The sequence below is a fragment of the Chiloscyllium plagiosum genome, unplaced genomic scaffold (genome assembly GCF_037043375.1).
Source record: "Chiloscyllium plagiosum isolate Xiang-an unplaced genomic scaffold, Cpla_swu_hap1 HiC_scaffold_32, whole genome shotgun sequence".
Taxonomy (NCBI): domain Eukaryota; kingdom Metazoa; phylum Chordata; class Chondrichthyes; order Orectolobiformes; family Hemiscylliidae; genus Chiloscyllium; species Chiloscyllium plagiosum.
Genome location: NW_028270170.1, coordinates 175,001 through 200,374, shown reverse-complemented (window position 1 = coordinate 200,374; position 25,374 = coordinate 175,001). Strand labels below are relative to the sequence as shown.

The 25,374-nt window shown below is 42.3% G+C and overlaps 1 protein-coding gene across 7 annotated transcripts in view; it reads right to left on the bottom strand.

Moving 5' to 3' along the window:
• Positions 1–25,374, bottom strand: part of coasy (CoA synthase) — a 111,737-nt gene that overhangs the window by 13,643 nt on the left and 72,720 nt on the right. For 6 of the 7 annotated variants that reach the window (XM_043721569.2, XM_087977674.1, XM_087977675.1 and 3 more), the window contains 2 exons: positions 12,656–12,720; positions 2,696–2,780 (listed from right to left, as the gene is read on the bottom strand). The exons of the other annotated variant lie outside the window; for it this stretch is intronic. In XM_043721569.2, the coding sequence (XP_043577504.1) occupies positions 2,696–2,780; positions 12,656–12,720 (150 nt within the window). The remainder of the gene's footprint in view (positions 1–2,695; positions 2,781–12,655; positions 12,721–25,374) is intronic. 7 annotated transcript variants of the gene reach the window in all.

The window sequence follows — 25,374 nt, the reverse complement described above, 5'->3', positions numbered from 1 at the left end:
CTACAAAATCTGCACTGCAACCACTGTAGCCAGAATATTAGTGGAGGAGGTATCCCTAGGTGTGGGTGGGGGTGGGGTACCTCCTCCAGATTGAATCCAACCAAGGGACACATTTTACAGGCAAGGTCATGAAGACTGTCTGCCAATTACTCAGCATTAGACAATAATTTCACATCCCCTAATCCCCAATCACCTCCAGAACTTAGGGATGGTAGAGAGAATGAATAGAACGCTCAAAAATACTTTAGCTAAGGCTATACAAACCTCAGGCAGAACATGGGCTGAAGTGCTGCCAGCCATACTAATGAAATTAAGAGCCATCTCGAATCAGGCAACTGGGCTAACACCATATGAATTAATGACCAGGTAAGCAATGCACTTGCCAGAGACAATAATCACAGGTAGCAACGATGTGGGACCACTAAAAGACAAAATTCAGTGATATGTGATAGAATTGAAAGGGAAGCAGAAATCTGTAATTGTTAAACAAAACAAAAAGGACAAGGCAGGGGAACTTGAAATCTTCCCTGAGGTCCCAGCAACAGGAAGCTGCTTCCTAGTGCGAGCATTGCCTGACAAACCAGGCTTTGCCCCAAAATGGTATGGGCCATACGAAGTGGTAATAAGCGGAGACACCTGTGCCTGTATAGATATTAAAAGAAAAGGCACATGAAAGCACTGGACCCAACTAAGATCATTTAAAGACTCCTGTGACCAAACTAATGTCATTGACCATTCCCCAGGTGCAAACAGGAACAGTGGACAAGACGGTCATCCCGGGGGGAGTACTGAAAACACAACAGAACAAACCATAACGAAGCACGACTGCACCTCCTGACACAAGCAAAGACTTTGACTTAAACACAGTGAAATACATACAGATATATACATTTTGCAGTCAAAATAAAGTTGTGTCACAACTGTCGGGAGCATGTCATGATTTGAGGATAACCTCTTCTATAAAACCCACCTAAGCTTGCATGGGAACCAAAGTGTCTGCTACCCACTGGCGCGATCAGTGGAATCTCCGGTGTGGACCCCTCGTGACCTCTATACAGTGGACATCTCGGAAGCGCCGTGTAAAGGGCAGATCCGAAAATACTCCAGGGTAGATGTATGCAGTTGAACAGGACAACCGGCCCATGGGCTGAGCCCCCAGCCTAGGGAAGGGAAGACCCACTTAAAACATGGTAATTACCCACTCTGTTTCACAGGACAAGGATGAGGATGAGTTTATGCCCTGATTCCCAAAAATGCCTCATGTGTCCAGTGCACTCATCAGCGATGTACAGTCACCATGGGACAGTTTACTTGCACCTGCAGCGAGCAGGCATGCTTGAATGTGACCATGGGCAGACAATTCATCAGTCAGCCACTTGACACATAAGTTGGCTGCCAGACCACAATATGGAGAGAGACAGCAGAGCAAATACACACACTGTCTGGGGCCACAACAATGAACTCACAACTTACTTGATTACTTTAAGGTGGGTGAGGGAGAAAATACACACGAGTAACGTACTGTGCCCACCGAAATGTCTGGGTCCAGCCAACACATTTGACAGAAATGTTAACAACTTGATTCGGACTCAATACAAAAGTGGTAATAGCCAGGACTGCAGTAATCATCCTTCTTAGGAAGAGCGATTAGTGCCCATTACTACAGCAATGGACTTCCACGCAGACATTGAAACTGACAATGTCTGCACATGAAACTAACAACGACTGCGCTGAAATTAACAAAGGCTGCGCTGGAACTGACAATGACTGTATCCAAACTATCAATGATTCTGCAATGATTGCCATAATCAAATCATGTTACAAAGAAAATAATCTCATCACTGACCTATTGTATCACAAAATGTATAAGAGTATCTTGACATGTGCTCTGGGTCGAGAGAAGAATTGCAGCTGACCACTGTGCTGTTGGTATCTCTCTCTCCCTGGAGCTTCAGTATTTCATTGTACAATAAACTTTGTCATTGAACCCTGACCCTGACTCCGGCCTGATGATTTTTCCCCATAACATCATCAATCCACCTCTTGCAGGCCAGCAAACAATTTGACATAAATACAGCATTATTAAGGTAACACGTTTATAGTAGTTAATATTTGAATAATTAATTAAATAGAGTTTTCAGAAGCTGTCAGCAGTTCTATGATTAGTTTGTGCAAAAGGGCATTAAGTGGGGTAATGTAGTTGCCAGAATTGACATTTTGAAAACACACCCAACTTTCTGACACTGAACCACAGCACACCTTGCCTGATTTCCAGGCACAAGGTTTCAGTTGGTGTCTGACCCACATCATATGTGCATCTTTTATAGAGTCAGAGATGTACAGCACTGAAACAGACCCTTCGGTCCAACTTCTATGTCAATGCAAAACTGCCATCAAGCACTGTGCACAGAAAGAAAATCTCATCCCTGAATATCCAGCAAAACTGAAAAAAGGTTTACAGGAAGGATGATCAATCAGCCATCCTTCGTGGGGGAGTAGAAAGTCACGACTTGGATCTCACTGAATACTTAAATTACAAATTGGTTTCCAGAGGTAAATTCCTACCACAAAAGACTTCTTGAAGAGTGAGAAGTTCAAGTTAAAATTTAAACAACTTGACAGATCTTGGGTTGCGGTCATTTTCATAAAAAATAATGTTCATTTGGCAGTGAAATGTTGGATCCTTGGCACTTACCTTCTACACCAGCATCATCAATTTTCTGCTTCACAAGAATGGCAGTTTCTGGCCAGACAATATCTGTTAGACGTTTGAGCATTGCCTTAAACATAAAATATATACTATGAAAGCATATTCTTGGTACTCAAAATTTCTCTTATTTGGTAATAATAAAAATTCTGTGTTTCAAGTAATTAAAAGGTCATCACCATCAATAGTACAGAATGTGATGGATGGGATGTTAACAGTATCAATAGGCAGCACTAACAAACATTAAATGATCACTGATGCTCAGTTTGAGTTCTGTCAGGAACAGTTTTGTCATTTCAGTCTTGGTCTGTACTAGACAAAAAGAGTTGCACTCAAGAGGTCAAATGGTGCCTCCATGTGAAGGACAAAGCAAGTCATCAAGGAGTCTTAACAAAACTGAAGTCAATGGGAATCAAGGGAAAAATTCTCTGTAAAAGGGAAGACAGATTGTTGGTGGTCAATCATCTCAGCCACAGACATTACTACAGGAATTTCAAAATGTAGTGTTCTACTTCAACCATCTCCTGCTACTTCAGCAATGACCTTTTCTCTATCACAAAGACAGAATAAGGGTTAGTTCACTGACAATACCATATACAACTGCTCAGAAACACAGTCTTTGTCTATATGCAGCAAGACCTAGACAATATTCAGCCTTGTTACATGGCAAGTTTAATTCACACTATACAAAATGTCAGGTAATGACCATCTCCAATAAGTCAGAACCTAATGATATCCCCTTGAGATGCATTATCAGCACTGAAGCCCCACCGTTGACATCTTGGGGTTACCACTGACCAGAAACCTCACCATAAACTGCCAGTCACATAAGTACTCTTGCAATAAAGGCAAGTCAGAAGCTGGGAATTCCAGTAGTTGGCAGAAAAATTAAAGGGGAAATGACCAAAAATATTTGCACTCAAAGGGTGGTTATGGTCTGGAACTCATTGCTTGAAAGGATTGTCGAGGCAGAAAACCTCAACTCATTTAAAAGGTGTCTGGATGTATACTTTGGAAATCATGACGATAAGAAAATTAGCATTAAGGCACTTTACCTGAATGCCCGTAGTATTCGTAACAAAGTAGATGAATTAACGGTACAAATCATTGTGAATGATTATGTTGTGGTAGGCATCAGAGATGTGGCTGCAGGAGGTTCGGGACTGGCAAGGGTTTACAACTTATCGAAAAGACAGGGAGGTGGGTGGGGGGGCAGGGTTGCCTTGTTAGTTAAGAATGAAATTAAATCTATGGTGCTGAAATTAAATCTATGGTGGAGTCTGTGTAGGCGGAGTTGAAGAACCACAAAGGCAAAAAACCATAATGGGATTTATGTACAGACCTCCCAGGTGTGGCCAGGAGTGGGGCGCAAGATGTACCAGGAAATAGGTATGGCATGTCAGAAAGGCAAGGTTACAGTGATCATGGGGAACTTCAATATGCAAATGGACTGGGTGAATAATGTTGCCGGTGGATCCAAAGAAAGGGAATTCATGGAATGCTTACAGAATAGCTTTTTGGAACAGCTTGTGATGGAGCCCACAAGGGAGCAGGCTATTCTGGACTTGGGTACTATGTAATGAACCAGACTTTATAAAAGATCTTAAAGTAAGGGAACACTTAGAAGGCAGCGATCATAATATGGTAGAGTTCAGTCTACAGTTTGAAAGAGAGAAGGCAACATCGGATGTAATGGTGTTACAGTTAAAGAAAGGTAATTACAGGGCCATGAGAGAGGAACTGGAAACAGAGCCTAATGGGGAAGACAGTAGAGCAACAATGGCAGGAGTTTCTGGGTGTAATTGAGGACACAGTACAGAGGTTCATCCCAGAGAAAAGAAAGATTATCAGGGGGTGGGATTAAATAGCCATGGCTGACAAAGGAAGTCAGGAAATGTATCATAGAAAAAGAGAGAGCCTATAAAGTGGCCAAGAGCACTGGGAAATCAGAAGATTGGGAAGACTACAAAAACAAACGGTGGAAAACAAAAAAAGAAATAAGGAAGGAGAGGATCAAATGCTAGCCAGTAATATTAGAAATGATAGTAAAAGTTTCTTTCAATAAATAAAAAACAAATGAGAGGCAAAAGTAGAAATTGGGCAGCTCCAAATTCATGCAGGAAGGCTAGTAATGGGAGATAAGGAAACAGCTGAAGAACTTAATAAATACTGTGTGTCAGTCTTTACAGTGGAAAATATGAGTAATATACCAACAATTAAGGAGAGTCAAGGAGCAGAGTAAAGTATGTTCGTCATTACAAAAGAGAAAGTGCTGGAAAGGCTAAAAGGTCTAATACTTGATAAATTTCCTGGCCCTAATTGGCTACATCCTAGAGTTCTGAAGGAGGTGGCTGAAGAAATAACAGAGGCGTTGGTTGTAAACTTTCAAAAATCACTGGAGTCAGGCAAAGTCCTGGATGATTGGAAAATCGCTGTTGTAACCCCCTTGTTCAAGAAAGGATCAAGACAAAAGATGGAAAATTATAGGCTGATTAGCCTAACCTCAGTTGTACGTAAAATTCTAGAATCCATCGTTAAGGATAAGATTTCTAAATTCTTGGAAGTGCAGGGTCGGATTAGAACAAGTCAGCATGGATTTAGTAAGGGGAGGCCATACCTGACAAACCTATTAGAATTCTTTGAATAGGTAATAAGTAGGTTAGACCAGGGAAATCCAGTGGATGTTATCTACCTAGATTTCCAAAGGGCCTTTGATAAAGTGCCTCATAGGAGGCTGCTGAGTAAGGTGAGAGCCCATGGTGTTCATGGTGAGCTACTGGTATGGATGGAGGATTGGCTGTCTGACAGAAGGCAGAGAGTTGGGATAAAATGTTCTTTTTCAGAATGGCAGCTAGTGTCAAGTGGTGTCCCGCAGGGTTCAGAGTTGGGGCTGCAGCTGTTCATTTTATATATTAATGATCTAGATGAAGGGACTGGGGCATTCTAGCAAAGTTCGCCGACGATACGAAGTTAGGCAGACAGGCAGGTAGTACTGAGGAGGTGGGGAGGCTGCAGAAAGATTTAGACAGTTTAGAAGAGTGGCCCAGGAAATGGCTGATGAAATTCAACATGAACAAATGCGAGGTCCTGGACTTTTGAAATAAGAATGCATTAACCATTGTCTAAACGGTGACAAAATTCACAAAGCTAAAGTACAAAGGGATCTGGGAGTGCTAGTCCAGGATTCTCTAAAGGTTGACTTGTAGGTTGAGTCTGTGGTTAAGAAAGCAAGTGTGATGTTGTCATTTACCTTAAGAGGGTTGGAATATAAAAAGTGGGATGTGCTTCTGAGACTTTATAAAGTTCTGGTTAGGCCCCACTTAGAATACTGTGTTCAAAATTGGGCCCCACACCTCAGGAAGGATATACTGGCACTGGAGTAACATACAATGAGTGGCTGAGGATCCTGGGATTGTATTCATTACAGTTTAGAAGGTTTAGGGGAGATCTAATTGAAACTTACAGCATAAAGCATGATTCAGAAAGGGTGGATGCTGGGAATTTATTTCCGTTAGGCTGGGAGACTAGGACCCGTTGCCACAGCCTTAGAATTACAGGGGGTCAATTTAGAATGGAATTGAGGAGACATTTCTTCAGCCAGAGTGTGTTGGGCCTGTGAAACTCATTGCCAGGGAGCTCAGTGGAGGCTGGGATGTTAAATGTCTTCAAAGCAGAGATTGATAAATTCTTGATCTCGCAAGGAATTAAGGACTATGGGGAGAGTGCAGGTATGTGGAGTTAAAATGCCCATCAGCCATAATTAAATGGCAGACTGCACTCGATGGGTTGAATGGCCTTACTTCTACTCCTATGTCTTATGGCCTTGAGTACGATAAGAACAAGGAGTAGGAGTAGGCCATCTGGCCCCTTCAGCTTGCTCCACCGTTCAATAAGATCATGGCTGATTTCTCATGGCCTCTGGTCCACTTACCCACCCTCTCACCATAATCCTTAATTCCTTTACTGTTCAAAAATTTATCTTAGCTTTATAAACATTTACTGAGCAAGCCTCAACTACTTCAGTTGGAAGGGAGTTCCAGAGGTTCATAACCCTCTGGGTGAATAAATTCCTTCTCAATTCAGTTCTAAATCTGTTACCCCAAATTTTGAGGTTATGCGCTCTTGTCCTAGTTACACCTGCCAGTGGAAATCTCTTCTTCTATCCTGTCTATTCCCTTCATGATTTTATGTGGTTCTGGAAGATCAACCCTCATTCTTCTAAATTCCAATTAATATAATTGCAGTCTACTCAGTCTCTCCACGTAAGCTAATCCCCTCAACTCTGGAATCAACCTAGTGAACCTCCTCTGTAGCCTTTCTTGTGCCAGTATATCCTTTCTCAAGTAAGAAGACCAAAGCTGCATGCAGTACTCCATACGCTACAGGACTGTGAAAAGTGTGATATAGCTTGGGAGATTTTTTTCGACTGGCACAGAAAGACTAGGTTAAGTGGCCCCTTTCTGTGCTATAAATATTATATGATTCTAATTCATCTAACCTGTGGAAAGCTGTTCACTGTCTTACAAGACACAAACCAGGAGTATGATGGAATACTCTCCACATGTCTGGATGAGTTCAGCTAAAGAGAAGAACAATGTATAAAGTTCCTTCAGTGTAGTAAAAAAAAAGACAGTGAGCTATATAAGGAGATAATAGGGTGGGTGACCAAAGGTCTAGTCAAAGAGGTAGTCTGTAATGAATTTCTTAAAGTAGGAGACTGGTTTATGGAGGGAATTCCAGAGCTTTGGGTAAAGACATACAGACAAATGAGGAGGAAGAACCACACAACACCACAAGCCTGCTGTACTATTCAATAGGAGCATAGCTGATGTGATTACCTCATATTTCCCTCAGCTCCAATTATTTTTCATCTCCTTGTTTATGAATAATCCATCTCTGCCTTAAAATTATTCAAAGACTGCTTCCAACAGGCAGCTCAAAGCTCAGCTGCCAATAGTGCAGAAATTAAATACGAAAATGTGTAAGTGGTCATAATTGAAGGTGAGCAGACAAATATGAAGTTTGTAAGGAGGCAGTTGCAGAAATGTGGAGAGTCAAGCCCCAATCATAACACAGGTTCAACCCATGGAGGGCTTTGAACATAAGGATTACAATTTTAAAATGGAGAGATTCAAGACATTGCAAGGCCAGGAGGAATGGAGGTCAGCAAACACAGGATGACAAATAATTGGAACTTAGCTCAATATTAGATATGGCATGTAGTGTTTAAGGTGACCTGACGTCTATTAAGGGTGTAAGGCAGGCGTTCAGTCAGGAGGGCAGTAAAACAGTCAAACCTGGAGGGAGCAAAGGCATGAATAAGAGTTTGAGCAGATTAAATGATGGCAGGTGAAAATGGGTCTTGTTGATGGATAGGATATACATATTTTCTAATTAATGTTTAGAAATGTTATTCCACACCTCTGCCGCAGGAGGGACTTGAACCCAGGCCTCATTGTTCAGAGGTAGGGACACTACCATTGCACCACAAAAGCCCATATATTGATAGTATACAGGATTAGAAACTCAATTAAGAGCAAAAGGTTCTATGTAATCTTATTTAACCTCAGATAATAGTCAGAGAAGGAGATGGAGTGGATGGTGAGGGATTTCTGGTCCTTATAAAGAACAAAGTACAAAGTACAAAGAAAATTTACAGCCCAGGAACAGGTCCTTCGGCCCTCCAATCCAAATCCAATGTCTAAACCTGTCACCCAATTCTGAAGCATCTGTATCTCTGCTCCCCATCCACTCATGCATCTGTCCAGACGCACCTTAAATGAATCTACTGTGCCTGCCTCTAACACCTCTGCTGGCAACATATTCCAGACACCTATCACCCTCTGTGTAAAGTACTTTCCGTGTGTATCCCCCTTAAATTTTTCACCTCTCACCTTGAATGTGTTACCTCTCGTTTTTGAATCCCTCACCCTGGGAAAAAGCTTATCTCTATCCACCCTGCCTTCACCCTTCATGATTTTGTCGACCTCAAACAGGTTCCCCCCCTCAATCTCCTTTTTTCTAATGACAACATTCCTAACCTACACAATCACTTTTCATAGCTAGCACCTTCCATACCAGGCAACATCCTCATAAACCTTCTCTGCATCCTTTCCAAAGCGTCGGACATCCTTTTGGTAATGTGGCGACCAAACCTGTACACAGTGTTCTACATGCGGCTGAACCAAAGCCTTGTACAATTTTAACATGACCTGCCAGCTCTTATACTTAATACCCCATCCAATGAAGGCAAGCATACCATATGCCCTCTTGACCACTCTATTCACCTGTGCAGCCATCTTCAGGGTATAGTGGACGTTATGGTCAAAGGCTGTAATTTTTCTCCCTGAAAAGATGTCTAGCCTACATCACATTACCCTGGAAGGGAAGGATGTCTTAAGCTTTGAGCAACAGCTGTAAGTAATTCTATGTCTTAGACTTTAATTAAATATTTAATTAATTTACTATTTTTAGAGACAATATACACATATTTTGATAGTCTAAGACAGGAAAGAGGTAGTTACTTTCTGTATTAATGCACTATCTTTGAAATAAGCATCTTGTCCTATTAACAATCAAACTTCTCAGAACACAAATTAAATTGAGCTGCAAATCAACCATCAATTATATTAGAAGTACCTCAATTACACTATGATTGAATCATTAATTAATAAAAGTTGCAATTTATATTTTTAATAAATCTTTAAAACTTTAGCAAATAGAATTAAGGAGAATCCAAAGGGATTCTACAAATACATTAAGGACAAAAGAGTATCAAGGAAGAGAATAGGGCCCCTTAAATATCAACAATATCGTTTATGTGTGGGACCACAGGAGATAGATGAAGTGCTAACTGAGTACTTAGCGTCAGTATTTACTATGGAGAAGGATGTGGAAGCTAAAGAACGTGGAGAACTAAATAGTGATATCTTGGAAGGTGTCCACATTACAGAGGAGTACATGCTGGACATCTTAAAACTTATAACGGCAGATATAGCTACAGGTCTTGAGCAGGCGTATCCCAGAACTTTGTGGGAAGCTAGGGAAGTGATTGCTGAGCCCCTTGCTGAGATACTAGTATCATCAATAGTTATGGGTAAGGTGCCAGAAGATTAGAAGGTGGATAATTTGGTGTCATTTCTAAGAAAGGTGTTAAGGAAAAGCCAGGGAACTATAGACTGGTGAGCCTGATATCAGTGGTGGGTAAGTTATTGGAGGGGATTCTGAGGGTCAGGATTTACATATATTTGGAAAGGTAAAGACTGATTAGGGATAGTTAACATGGCCTTGTGTATGGGAACTTGTGTCTCACTAACTTGTTTGAGTTTTCTTTGAAGAAGTGACAAAGAAGATTGATAAAGGCAGAGTGGTGGACATTGTCTATATGGTCTTCAGCAAGGCATTTGACAAGATTCCATATGGTAGACTGGTTAGCAAAGTTAAATCACATGAAATCCATGAAGAGCCAGCCATTTCGATACAAAATTGGCTTGAAGATAGGAGAAAGAGGGTGGTGGTGGAGGGCTGTTTTTCCAACTGGAGACCTGTGACCAGCGATGTGTCACAAAGATCGGTGTTGGGTCCACTACTTTTTGTCATTTGTATAAATTATTTGGATGTGAATATAGGAGGAATGGTTAGTAGGTTTGCAGATATCGGTGCAAAATAGGTGGTGTAGTGGATAGTGAAAGAGGCTGTCTCAGAATACAACATGACCTTGTTCAGATGAACCAATGAGTCACAGATGGAGTTTAATTTAGATAAATGTAAGGTATTGCGTTTTGGTAAGGCAAATCGGAGCAGGACCTATACACTGAATGGTAGGGTCTGGGGACTGTTGTTGAACAAAGAGACCTTGGGGTGCAGGTATACAGTTCCTTGAAAGTGGAGTTGCAGGTAGACAGTGTAGTGAAGGCAGCATTTGGTACGCTTGCCTTTATTGGACAGTGCACTGAGTACATGAGTTGAGATGTCACGTTTGGCTGTACAGGACATTGATTAGGCTACTTTTGGAATACTGCATTCAATTCTAGTCTCTTGGTATAGGAAGGATGTTATTAAATTTAAAAGGTTCAAAAGGATTTACATGGATATTGCTGGAGTTGGAGGGTTTGAGCTAAAGAGGTTTAATAGACTAGGGTGTCAGAGAATGAGGGATTACAGAGATCTATAAAATCATGAGGGGTAACAACATCGGCACAACATCGTGGGCCGAAGGGCCTGTTCTGTGCTGTATTGTTCTATGTTCTATGTAAGACTAGGTTGAATAGCCAAAGTCTTTCTCCCAAGGTAGAGTGGTCCAAAACTAGACGACATAGATTTAAAGTGAGGGAAAAGATTTAAAAGACCAAAGTTTGTAGAAGGTGGTGCATGTATGGTATGAGCTGTCAGACGGAGTGGTGGAGACTGATACAATTACCACATCTAAAATGCATCTGGATGGGTACTTGAATAAGAAGGGTTTAGAAGGATATGGATCGAATGCTAGCAAATGGGCCAATAGTAAATCAGGGCATCTGGTCAACATGGACCAAATGGTCGATTGATCAAAGAGTCTGTTTCCAAGCTACATAACTCTATGACTCTATAACTCAATTTCCAAATGTGCTGTAGGAATGGAAGATTCATCCAGAATCATATCAGCTAAAATTCTCACAGTGATAGAGTCAGAGTCATACAGCATGGAAACAGACCTTTCGGTCCAACTCATTCATTCTTACCAAGTTTCCCAAACTAAACTAATCTCATTTCCCACGCTTCGCACATATCCCTCTAAACCTTTCTTATTCAATGTGCCTATCCAAATATCTCTTAAATGTTCTAACTGTCCTGCATTTACCACTTCCTCTGGCAATTCATTCCATACATGCACCACCCTCTGTGTGAAAACACTGCCCTCAGAACCCTTATAAATCTTTCTCCTCTCACTTTAAAATTATGCCTCTAGTTTTGGACTCCCTTCGCCAAGGGAAAACATCTTTGCTATTCAACATGGCTATGCTCCTCATGATTTTATAAACCTCTATAAAGATCAGCCTTCAATCTCCTACATTACAGTGAAAAATTCAAACACAACTCAAAGTTACAAGTGCTGGACATGAACAAATCCTAAAACTAAATGAGAACCTCCCTACTTAAAAAAAAAAGTGTGTACTTTACAGGAATTCTAATAGATAAGGAATGATAGTCTAAGTGCTTCATTGTCTTTCCTTAGGGCAATTTACACCAAAAGGAAAGACCAACTCAGTTAACCATACCACATTACTAACAAACTGAGTTTCAACAAGTTTCAATTAAAACAGCATCAGTCTAAAAGGAATTATAAAATATGGGTTCCAAGCACCATGATTTTGAATACTCCAATATTATGAGGGAGGTTTAAGTGTGGTCTTGCCCCATGTTATATTGTAGATTGATCTAAAAGTGCTGAGTTAGTCAAGAACCTTTCTGTCTAGGTTTTAGCAGTTTTAGATAGATAATTAGGGATTTCTGTTAGATTGAAATTTGAAGTATTTTGTCTTGAGGAAGGAAGGTGATTCTGGTTTCCAGGAAGATAATCTAGATTTTGGATGTATTTTAAATCTGCCTCGAATTTATTTAAATCCATTCGCAGAATGTGGGTGTCACTGCCTGGGGCATAATTGCCCACAGGATATCTCAGAGTCAACCAGATTACTGTAGTCTGTAGACCAGAACAGGTAAGGACATTAGTGAACCAGTGTCAACCAATGACAGCAATGAAGTATACAATGCACAAATAAACTAAGGTTAATGTTTTAAAATTTCACCCTCAAAATAAAGGTCACTTTAGCGAAGATATAAAACATCTTCCAACACCATGCTACACTGGACAACATTTTAATAGTATATTCCTCGGACTATTCTAACAAGTAACATCAGCTGAAAATAATCACCTAAGTTTAGGAAAATCCTATAGTGTGTACTTACGTTATTCCCAAAAACGCTCTTTCCCAATGCATTTCGGTTAATTGTTCCATCTTTCAGTAAAATATCTGTAATGAGTGAGATCATGACAATAATGCGTATGAAGTAACTATAGAACTCCTGTTAATTTAGAAAAAAAAAACTTAGTAAGTGTAATTCTACTGAGTTACTGCATATTTATCAGAGGGTGGCCTGCTTGTGTAACTGCATGGGAATTAGGGGAGAAAGTGAGGTCAGCAGATGCTGGAGGTCAGAGCTGAAAATGTGTTGCTGGACCAGCGCAGCAGGTCAGGCAGCATCCAGGGAACAGGAGAATCGACGTTTTGGGCATAAGCCCTTCTTCCTGAAGAAGGGCTTATGCCTGAAATGTCGATTCTCCTGTTCCCTGGATGCTGCCTGACCTGCTGTGCTGTTCCAGCAACACATTTTCAGCATGGGAATTAGGGTCAACTTAAAGAATAGAATTATATAATGGTTATAAAAACTCATCTGGTTTACTAATGTCCTTTGGTGAATGAAATCTGCTATCTCGCACTAGACTGGACAACATTCAGACACTTAAGATTGATGAAGTTGATGTGCTTGAAATTTTGACAAACATTAAGATTGATAAGTCCCAGGGTCAGACCAGATTTATCCTAGGTTGCTCTGGGAAGTGAGAAAGGAGGTTGCTAAGCCACTGGCAAAGATCTTTGCTTCCTTACTCGCCACGGGAGTCGTACCGGACAATTGGAGGAAGGCGAATGTTGTTCCTCTTTTCAAGAAGGGTAATAGGGAAATCTCTGGCAACTACAGACCAGTCAGTTTTATATCTGTGGTCAGCAAGGTTTTGGAAAGAATTCTGAGGGATAGGATTTATGACTATTTGGAAAAGCATAACATGATTAAAGGCAGTCAGCATGGCTTTGTGAGGGGCAGGTCATGCCTCACAAATCTTATTGAGTTCTTTGAGGAGGTGGCGAGACAGGTCGATGAAGGTCGAGCAGTGGATGTGGTGTATGTGGATTTCAGCAAGGCATTTGATAAGGTTCCTCATAGTAGGCTCTTTCATTGAGTCAGGAGGTATGGGATACAGGGAGATTTGGCTGTCTGGATTCAGAATTGGTTGGCTGACAGAAAGCAAAGAGTGGTTGTAGATGGAAACTACTCTGCCTGGAGGTCACTGGTGAGTGGTCTCTGCTCTTTGTAGTTTTTATGAATGATTTGGATGAGGAAGTTGAGGGGTGGGTTAGTAAATTTGCCGATGACATAAGAGTTGAAGGTACCGTTGATAGTATTGTAGGCTGCAGTGCAACATAGACAGGATGCAGAACTGGGCTGGGAAATGGCAGATGGAGTTCAACCTGGATAAATGCGAAGTGATGCATTTTGGAAGGTCGAACTTGAATGCTGAATATAGGATTAAAGACAGGATTCTTGGCATTGTGGAGGGAAGAAGGATCTTGGTGTTCAAGTGCACAGACCCCTCAAAATTGCCATCCAAGTGTTGTTAAGAAAGCATATGGTGTTTTGGCTTTCATTAACAGGGGAATTGAGTTTAAGAGCCGCAAGGTTTTGCTGCAGCTCTACAAAACTCTGGTGAGACCACAATTGAAATACTGTGTTCTGGATTAGTGGTGCTGGAAGAGCACAGCAGTTCAGGCAGCATGCGAGGAGCAGTAAAATCGTCGTTTCGGGCAAAAGCCCTTCTGAAGGGTTTTTGCCCGAAACGTCGATGTTACTGCTCCTCGCATGCTGCCTGAACTGCTGTGCTCTTCCAGCACCACTAATCCAGAATCTGGTTTCCAGCATCTGCAGTCATTGTTTTTACCTAATTGAAATATTGTGTCCAGTTCTGGTCACCCTATTATAGGAAAGATCAGGAGGCTTTGGAGAGGGTGTAAAGAAGGTTTACCAGGATGTTGCCTGGACTGGAGGGCTTGTCTTACGAAGAGAGGTTGACTAAAGCTCGGACTTTTCTCTCCGGAGAGAAGGAGGAAGAGAGGTGAACTGATCGAGGTACACAAGGTAATGAGAGGCATGGATAGAGTTGATAGTCAGAGCATTTTCCCAGGGCAGAATTGACTGGCAGTAGGGGTCATAATTTTAAGATGTTAGGAGAAAGGTATAGAGGAGACGTCAGAGGTAAGTTCTTTATACAGAGAGTTTTGAATGTATGCAATGCGTTGCCAGTGGTGGTGGTGGAAGCAGAGTCATTAGGAACATTTAAGCGACTGCTGCACGTGGACAGCAGTGAATTGAGGGTGCGTAGGTTAAGTTATATTATTTTATATTAGGAATAATCCTCGGCACAACATCATGGGCCGAAGGGCCTGTTCTGTGCTGTACTTTTCTATGTTCAATGTTTTATGTTTTAAAAACAATGTGGTTAATGCCTAACTGCCCTCTGAAATGACCTAGCAAGTCTCTCAGTTGTATTAAATTGTTACAAAAGTCCAAAGGATGAAACAAATGGATCAAACAGCATTGACCTGAGCACTGGAAATGACAGCAATTAAAACAGCCCTTTCGACCTTGCAAAATCCTTCTTACCAATATCTAGGAGCTTGTGAGAGAGGTGTCCTACAGACTAGTCAAACCAAGGCCTGAACATTGTCGTCACCACAGAATCACACTTTACAGATAATATCCCAAACACTATCATCCCTGGGTATGTTCTGCTTCACTAGCAGGACAGAGCCTCCAGATGTGGTGGCACAGTGGCATACACCCAGGAAGGATTTGCCCTCAGAATCCTTAACATTGATTATCTACCCCATGGAATCTCATGGCATCCGGTCAAACAAGGGTAGGAAATTTCCTGCTTTCCCCCCATGACTGATGCAACAGTACTCTTCCATGTTGATTTGATTTATTGTAATCACATGTACCTAAGTACAGTGAAAAGCTTTTTTTTGCAAGCAGTACAGGCAGATCATAGCAAACAAGGACATACAGATCTTAGGATGTTTAGACAGAGCGAGGCGTACAAGGTTATGGCTGCACAAGAAGTATACAAAGCAAGGTCAATATTATTTGAAGGTAGAGTGATCCATTCAGCAGTCTAATAATGGCAGGGAAGAAGCTGTTCTTGAACCTGTTAGTGCATGAGAATAGGATCTGCTGTAGAGAGCTTGTAAAAAGTTGCCCATATCAGCGCAATCTTGAATCTATATTGAAGCACATCTGGAGGAAACACTGAGAATGGCAAGTTCACAGAATGTACTCTGAATGAGGGTCTCCAAAGCCAATTACCAAGACTGGTTCAGCAGCGCTACTACTTACCCAGTTGACAGAGTTCTAAAAGATACAGCTGTGATAAATGGTTAGAAACAAATCAGAGAGTGATTCATTTCAGCCTCCATCTGAGATCTTCAACCAATTTGTGTGGTTCACTGGCCTGCAAAGATCCAGTCTGTAGCAGAGAGCCCAAAGCAATGAACACAATTCTATCAACATTCACTATTATGCCTGCAATCAGCTAACACAGGAGAGAAATCTGAATTATTACAGTTCAGCCGAGATGATTCACTTATTTGCTGGACAAATTCATTGTGCCACAAGAAAGAAATTCATTGTTCCAGAAAGAACAGAAACAATAATAGGTTGCCAACCTTATAAGAGACTGCAATCCTGCCATATTGTGATGCTTGAATGAGGGTTGAGCTATGGAGTGAAACAAAGATAAATCAAGAAAAGGTAGATTTCTACTGATTTTAGTAACCTGGTGAAAATAATTCTCCATTATATTAGTACTGTTGCACAACAACCCTACATGAATGAGGTATAAGAAATGCAGTGCGCTGGAAAAACCCTGATTAAGGCAGCAGTTGTATGGAAAATGTGATGAGAAGGAAACATGCTACTGAATGATTAAACAACGCAGGTGCAGCACAGCCTCCATTAAACTAAAAAAAACATGGGCAGGTGAGGGATTAAGCAGGAGTATTTGCTAGGGTCAAGGCAGAAGAGCAAAATACTAATGTGGAAAATTAATGTCAGAAAATGGCAGGGAAAGACAGAAAAAGTGAACTTAAAAATATACCATCAGTCAAGACAAGAAGTTATAAAAATAAAGATCAAAGCTCTGAATCTGAATGCATGTAACATTCATAGCAAAGTTAATAATTTGATCACATAGACATTATGGAGACATGGCTGCAGGAAGATAAGGATCCGGTTCTGAATATTGGAGGGCTTATGACATTCAAGAAGAATAAGTTTCAGTCAGGCCTTCAACAAGGTCCAATGTGGAATTCTGAAAAAAGTCAAAGCAGAAGGTTGCCCAAGAAGGTTAGGCCACACTTAAGTACTGCGTTCAATTCTGGTTGCCACATTACAGGAAGGATGTGGGGGCCTGGGAGAGGATGCAGATGAGGTTTACCAGGATGCTGCCTGGATTAGAAGGTATGAATTGGAAATAGAAGCTAGAAATACTCAAGTTGTTTTGTCTGGAGTGGCAGAGGCTGAGGGGAGACTTGATAAAGTCTGTAAAATTAGAGACACATAGATAGGGTTGATGGTCAGAATCTTTTTCCCAGAGAAATGGCTAAAACTAGGGGGCATGCATTTAAGCTGGCGGGGGTGGTTGTGTGTGAAGTTCAAAGGAGATGTGTGATGTAAGATTTTGCACAGAGCGCGGTAGGAGTCTGGAATGCATTGTCAAGCGTGGTGGTGGAGGCACATAAGGTAGGGGTGTTTAAGAGACTTTTAGATAAGCACATGAAAATGCAAGGAATGGAGGTATATGGATTAAGGGCAGGCAGAAGGGATTAGTTCAACTTGGCATCATGTCAGGCACAATATCATGGGCCAAAGGGCCGTTCCTATGCTGTTGTACAGCTCTATGTTTTATGTTCATAAAGTAACTTGATAAATTGGATACAAAATTAGCTTAGTGGCTAGAGATAAAGGTAGGCAGTAGAAAGCTGAATGTGAGTTTGGAGATGTAGCACAGGGATCAATGCTGTGTCCCTTTTTTGTTTGTAATATACATAAATGATATAAATGAAAATATTTGAGGGGAGTGGATGGTTAGTAAACTTAAGGATGACATGAAGATTAGCTGTATGATTGACAGTGAGGAAGAAGGTCCTAGGTTATAGGAAGATATAAAGAGAATTGGTCAAATGGGCAGATCAGTGGCAGATGGAAATTAACACTGGTAAGTGTGAAGTGATGCACTTGGGATGAGGTAAGAAGACAAGGGGGTACTCAATGAATGGCAGTACACTAGGAAGCTCAGAGGAACAGAGGGATCTTGTAGTTCTTGCCCATAGATCTCTGAAGAAGCAGGGCAGCTTAATAGGATGGATAAGAAGAAACACAGATACTCGTCTTTATAAGGAAAGATACAGACTATGAAAACAGGGAGGTTATGTTGGAGCGGTACAGTACTTTGTTTAGGCTACAGATGGAGTACTGTGTGCAGATATGGTCACTGCAGTATAGAAAAAATATGATTGTATTGAATAGGGTCCAGGATGTTATCTACTTGGAGCATCTTAGCTTTGAAGAGAGGCTGCCAATGTTTGTGTTGTTTTCTTTGGAGCAGAGAAGGCTGAGGGGGAAACCATTGGAGTATAAGAGTAGGGAAGTCATATTGCTACTGTACAAGTGCAGGTGAGACCACATCTGGAAAACTGTGAGCAGTTTGGGTCCCCTTATCTAAGGAAAGATATAATTTCATTGGAAGCAGTTCAGAGAAGATTTACTAGGATGATCCCTGGTTTGGAAGGATTGTCTTATGAGCAAGGGCTAAACAGATTGGGCCACTTTGCTCAGGAAAACACAGGAAAGTGGATATGAGAAATGGCAGTTCAGCCATGATCCTACTGTCTGGTGGAGCAAGTTCAAGGGGCCAAATGACTACCACAGTTACTTTTTTTAATGGTCTTACAGTGATAGAGGTGTATAAGATTATGGTGGGTATGGACAGGGCTAATGTAAAGCAGTTAGTCCCCTTAGCTGAAGGGTCAATAACCAGGGGGTACACTTTTAAGGTGAAAGGCAGATGGTTGAGAGAGAATTTGAGGAAAATTATATCATCCATTCAGTGATACAAATCTAGAATGCACTGTCTGGGAGGGTAGTCGAGTGAGAAAACTCATAACCTTTAAAAATTACTTGAATTACCATTTAAAATGTAACATTCAAGGGTATAGACCAAGTGTTGGAAAGTGGCATCAATATAGATTTAGTGTATTTTTGGCAGAACAGACCTCATTGGCTAAAGACTCCTTCTGCACTGTCTGATTCTATGAAGAGGAAGCTAGACAAAGGCAAAAGAATATCAACTCCTAATCTAAAATGGTATTAGTGTAATAGGTTCAGGAGGTCAGGATGTAGAATCTATTTTGGTGGAGTTGAGTACAAACTCCCCAAACAATAACCTTAATGTAGGATGAATTAAAGAACAAGGAATATTTGGTCCTTATGACAGTGACAGCATTAATTATGTAATTTTAATCTACATATCAGATTGATAATAGCAGCCTTGAGGAGGAATTCATAGAATGCTTTCAAGAGCAGCACATTCAGGGACCACCAGGAGGGATTTCCAGGATTTTGACCCAGCTAGTGAAGGAACAGTGACATATTTCCAAGTCAGAATGGTAAGTGGCTTGGAGGGGAATCTGCAGGTAATGGTGGTCCCATATATATGCTGTCCTTGTCCTTCTGGATGGAAATGGTGATGTGTTTGGAAAATGCTAAATATCTTTGGTGAATTTCTGCAGTGCATCTTCTAGACAGTATATACTGCTGCTACTTTGTGGTGGGGGAGTGAATGTCTGAGGATGTGGTGATGATCAAATTTGTCCTGGACACTGTCAGGCTTCTTGAATGTTGTTGGAGCTGCACCCATCCAGACAAGTGGGGAGCATTCTATCACATTCCTAACTTGTGCCTTGTAGATGGGGGACAGGCTTTGGAGTGTCAGGTGTTGAGTTACTTGCCACAGTACTCCTCGCCTCTGACCTGCTCATGGTAGTCATTGTGTTTATGTGATGAGTCCAGTTGAGTTTCTGGCCAATGGTAACCTCGAGGATATTGATAATAGAGAATTCAGTGATGGTAACACCACTGAATGTCAAAGGGATAGTAATTAGATTGTTTTTGGAGATGGTCATTGCCTGGTATTTGTGTGGTGCAAATGTTACTTGCTACTTGTCATCCCAAGCCTGGGATGCTGTCCAGATCTTGCTGCATTTGTACATAGACTGCTTCAGGAGTTGTGAATAGTGCGGAACATTGTTCACCAATGATTGTACATCCTCCACTTATGACTTTATTATGGAGGGAAGGTCACTGATGAATCAGCTGAAGATGATTGGACACAGGAAACTATGCTGAGGAACTCTTGCAGACAAGTATGTAGCTGAGATCACGGACCTCCAACAACCATGACCATATTCCTATGTACCAGGTAAGATTCTAACCAGTAGAAATATCCATTGATTCCAGATTTACTAGGACTCCTTGATGCCACATTCGGTTGACTGCGGCCTTGATGTCAGGGGCTGTCACTCTCATGTCACCTATGGAATTCAGCTTTTTTTTGTCCATGTTTGAACCAAGGCTATAATGAGGCAGGAGCTGAGTGGCCCTGGCAGAACCCAAACTGGGCGTCACTGAGCAGGTGCTGCTTGATAGCACTATTGATGACACCGTCTATCATGTCCTGATGGGCCTCATTCTAGGATCTTAAAAGAGGTAGGAAATGATGTCATATTTGCATTACTATTAACATTCTAAAATTCTGATAGGTTTCATTCGATTAATAAGTAGAAATATAACCCCTCTGGTCAAGAAGGTAGAGAGGTTGAAAAAAAAAGGAAACTATAGGCCAATTAACTTGAAATCTGTCATTAGGAAACTTTTAAAATCTGTCATTATGAAGGTTATAACTGGGCACTTGGAATGAACCCAATGTAGTTGGGAAGAGTCAGCATAGTTTTGTGACAGGGAAATTCAGTGTATCTAATCTATTGGAATTTGTTGATCTAATGACATGCACTGTGGATAATGGAGTGCCTGGTGATGTGCTACTCTTGGATTTCCAGAAGGCACTGACAAGGTTCGACATTAAAAGTTATCAAGAAAAGTTGGAGCTCATAGATTAGGGGAACATATTAGCATGGACAGAAGATTGACTGGCTGCCAGAAAACAAAGTATACATAAAATCTTTTTCAGATTGGCAGAATGAGATGAGTGAAGTCCTGCTGGGGTCTGTGCTGTCCTTCAAATTATGTGAATGACTTTTGGGAGGGGATTGGAGGCTTAATGGCTAGATTTGCAGATGACACAAATATAGGAAAGTATGGTATGAAGCTGACATTACAAGCATGCAGACAGATAAATGAAATGAACAGTCACACTTGTGGGACATGGACAGTAATGAGAAAATGTGAAATTGTTAACTTTAGCAGGGAGAATAAAAAGCAGAGGGTTAGCACTCCTGGTGATATTTCATTATTTTAAATTTATTCTTTAATCAATTTTGAATTATGAGCTGGAAATGACTGGTGGCATTTGGGACAGCTTGTGTTAAAAGGAAAAGAAGAGACCTAATATGCTCTGTTTGTTGGAGAAGCCAGGCCTAGGGTCTAATTGCTGGCTGAGCCTTGGTTAAAAAGGTTTTAATATACACAGCAACTTCCAGGAAGATCACTGTGTTTAAACAGATAGCAGAAGTTGGCTATTAAAAAAAAACATTAATACCTGGAAACTCATTCCAGCAAGTCTGTAAGAGTCCCTACATTCAAGCAGAGGGCAGACAATGAATGGCAATGGAGGTCCCAGGAAGAGACGGTCAGTCCAGCAAGGCAAAATCAGATTTAAAGATTTTTTTTGAACTATGTTTTCTGAGTGAAGGTTTTAAGATGTACATGAGACAGCATGAACATTTGAAAACTCTCCACTAATTTGCTCCACCATCTTCCAGAAACCAAAAGAGTGAAAAGCTGAGTTAGAAGTTTTGCTGCCTTTGTCTGGATGAACTGGGATGATGACCCTGATCTCCATTTCAGAAAAGCAGTCAAGGAATCCACATTTTCGCCTGTGAAACAATATATAGTGAAAACCATTTGAGTAATCTGGCTAGTTTTGTTATTTTCTTTTATTTATTCCTTAACTCCTTATGTCTCTCTGCTTTTTCTGTGAATGGGTCTCAGTTTCTCTCTGCTAATGTTATTTTATATTTAATAAATTCTTCAGTCTTTTGTTTAAGACACAAAACTGGTGTCTGGAAATTAATTGCTTGCAAAGTCTGGGCTCAATTATTCAAAAGTCTGATTAGAAACCACTAGAGTGACTATTTGGCATCTTTGACAGTTTAATGTTACTGTGTTGCAAATATAGAGGTAGAAAGGCTGATTTTGTTTGCTTTTGTGTCTCCATGTCACATCAAGAGTATTATTAAAAAGAATGAGTGCAGAATTCCCAGGCGTAGCAAGGTCTTGGAATTCTAGTGTGTGAGTCATCAGGTTAGAATGCAGGTAAAGAACTGTAAGCAGGAATGGTAACGGGATGCTTATCTTTACTGCAAGAGGAATTGAATATAACAGCAAGGATACTATGCTTCAGTTTCCAGGACAATGATGAGATTACATCTTGATTCGTTGTACAGTTTAGCCTCCTTATTCAAGGGAGGATACAAATACACTGGAAGTGGTTCAGGAAAGGTTCACTAGAATGGTTTACTAGGTTTACAAGAATGATCCTGAGGATACAAACTCTGCAAGTACAAATTCACCCCACAAAGTGTATGTGTATGTGTGCATGTGGGTGTGCGCACGTGTGTGTGTGTGTGTGTGTGTGTGTGTGTGTGTGTGTGTATGTGTGTGTGTGTAGAGGACTGTGTGTGTGTGTGTGTGTGTGTAGAGGACTGAGTGTGTGTGTGTGTGTGTGTGTAGAGGACTGAGTGTGTGTGTGTGTGTGTGTAGAGGACTGAGTGTGTGTGTGTGTGTGTAGAGGACTGAGTGTGTGTGTGTAGAGGACTGAGTGTGTGTGTGTGTGTAGAGGACTGAGTGTGTGTGTGTGTGTGTAGAGGACTGAGTGTGTGTGTGTGTGTGTAGAGGACTGAGTGTGTGTGTGTGTGTGTAGAGGACTGAGTGTGTGTGTGTGTGTGTAGAGGACTGAGTGTGTGTGTGTGTGTGTGTGTGTGTGTGTGTGTGTGTGTGTGTAGAGGACTGAGTGTGTGTGTGTGTGTAGAGGACTGAGTGTGTGCGTGTGTGTAGAGGACTGTGTGTGTGTGTGTCTGTGTAGAGGACTGTGTGTGTGTAGAGGACTGTGTGTGTGTAGAGGACTGAGTGTGTGCGTGTGTGTGTGTAGAGGACTGAGTGTGTGTGTCTGTGTAGAGGACTGTGTGTGTGTAGAGGACTGTGTGTGTGTAGAGGACTGTGTGTGTGTAGAGGACTGTGTGTGTGTAGAGGACTGAGTGTGTGCGTGTGTGTGTGTAGAGGACTGAGTGTGTGCGTGTGTGCGTAGAGGACTGTGTGTGTGTGTGTAGAGGACTGTGTGTGTGTGTGTGCGTAGAGGACTGTGTGTGTGTGCGTAGAGGACTGTGTGTGTGTGCGTAGAGGACTGTGTGTGTGTGTGCGTAGAGGACTGTGTGTGTGTGTGCGTAGAGGACTGTGTGTGTGTGTGTGCGTAGAGGACTGTGTGTGTGCGTGTGTGTGTGTAGAGGACTGAGTGTGTGCGTGTGTGCGTAGAGGACTGAGTGTGTGCGTGTGTGCGTAGAGGACTGAGTGTGTGCGTGTGTGCGTAGAGGACTGAGTGTGTGCGTGTGTGCGTAGAGGACTGAGTGTGTGCGTGTGTGCGTAGAGGACTGAGTGTGTGCGTGTGTGCGTAGAGGACTGTGTGTGTGTGTGTCTGCGTAGAGGACTGTGTGTGTGTGTGTGCGTAGAGGACTGTGTGTGTGTGTGCGTAGAGGACTGTGTGTGTGTGTGTGCGTAGAGGACTGTGTGTGTGCGTGTGTGTGTGTAGAGGACTGAGTGTGTGCGTGTGTGCGTAGAGGACTGAGTGTGTGCGTGTGTGCGTAGAGGACTGAGTGTGTGCGTGTGTGCGTAGAGGACTGAGTGTGTGCGTGTGTGCGTAGAGGACTGAGTGTGTGCGTGTGTGCGTAGAGGACTGAGTGTGTGCGTGTGTGCGTAGAGGACTGTGTGTGTGTGTGTCTGCGTAGAGGACTGTGTGTGTGTGTGTGCGTAGAGGACTGTGTGTGTGTGCGTAGAGGACTGTGTGTGTGTGTGCGTAGAGGACTGTGTGTGTGTGTGCGTAGAGGACTGTGTGTGTGTGTGCGTAGAGGACTGTGTGTGTGTGTGCGTAGAGGACTGTGTGTGTGCGTGTGTAGAGGACTGTGTGTGTGTGTGTGTGTGTGTGTGTGTGTAGAGGACTCTGTGTGTGTGTGTGTGTGTAGAGGACTGTGTGTGTGTGTGTGTGTGTGTGTGTAGAGGACTGTGTGTGTGTGTGTGTGTGTGTGTGTAGAGGACTGTGTGTGTGTGTGTGTGTGTAGAGGACTGTGTGTGTGTGTGTGTGTGTGTGTGTGTGTGTGTGTGTGTGTAGAGGACTGTGTGTGTGTGTGTGTGTGTGTGTGTGTGTTTTTGTGTGTGTGTGTGTGTGTGTGTGTGTGTGTGTTTTTGTGTGTGTGTGTGTGTGTGTGTGTGTGTGTGTGTGTAGAGGACTGTGTGTGTGTGTGTGTAGAGGACTGAGTGTGTGCGTGTGTCTGTGTAGAGGATTGTGTGTATGTAGAGGACTGTGTGTGTGTAGAGGACTGTGTGTGTGTAGAGGACTGAGTGTGTGCGTGTGTGTGTGTAGAGGACTGAGTGTGTGCGTGTGTGTAGAGGACTGAGTGTGTGCGTGTGTGTGTAGAGGACTGAGTGTGTGCGTGTGTGCGTAGAGGACTGAGTGTGTGCGTGTGTGCGTAGAGGACTGTGTGTGTGTGTGTGCGTAGAGGACTGTGTGTGTGTGTGCGTAGAGGACTGTGTGTGTGTGCGTAGAGGACTGTGTGTGTGTGTGCGTAGAGGACTGTGTGTGTGTGTGTGTAGAGGACTGTGTGTGTGTGTGTGTGTGTGTGTGTGTGTGTGTGTGTATAGAGGACTGTGTGTGTGTGTGTGTGTGCGTGCGTAGAGGACTGTGTGTGTGTGTGTATAGAGGACTGTGTGTGTGTGTGTGTGTGTGTAGAGGACTGAGTGTGTGCGTGCGTGTGTGTAGAGGACTGAGTGTGTGCGTGTGCGTAGAGGACTGAGTGTGTGCGTGTGTGTAGAGGACTGTGTGTGTGTGTGTGTCTGTGTAGAGGACTGTGTGTGTGTAGAGGACTGAGTGTGTGCGTGTGTGTGTAGAGGACTGAGTGTGTGCGTGTGTGTGTAGAGGACTGAGTGTGTGCGTGTGTGTGTAGAGGACTGAGTGTGTGCGTGTGTGTAGAGGACTGAGTGTGTGCGTGTGTGCGTAGAGGACTGTGTGTGTGCGTGTGTGCGTAGAGGACTGAGTGTGTGCGTGTGTGCGTAGAGGACTGTGTGTGTGTGCGTAGAGGACTGTGTGTGTGTGTGCGTAGAGGACTGTGTGTGTGTGTGCGTAGAGGACTGTGTGTGTGTGTGTGTGTGTGTGTGTAGAGGACTGTGTGTGTGTGTGTGTGTGTGTAGAGGACTGTGTGTGTGTGTGTGTGTGTGTGTGTGTAGAGGACTGTGTGTGTGTGTGTGTGTGTGTGTATATAGAGGACTGTGTGTGTGTGTGTGCGTAGAGGACT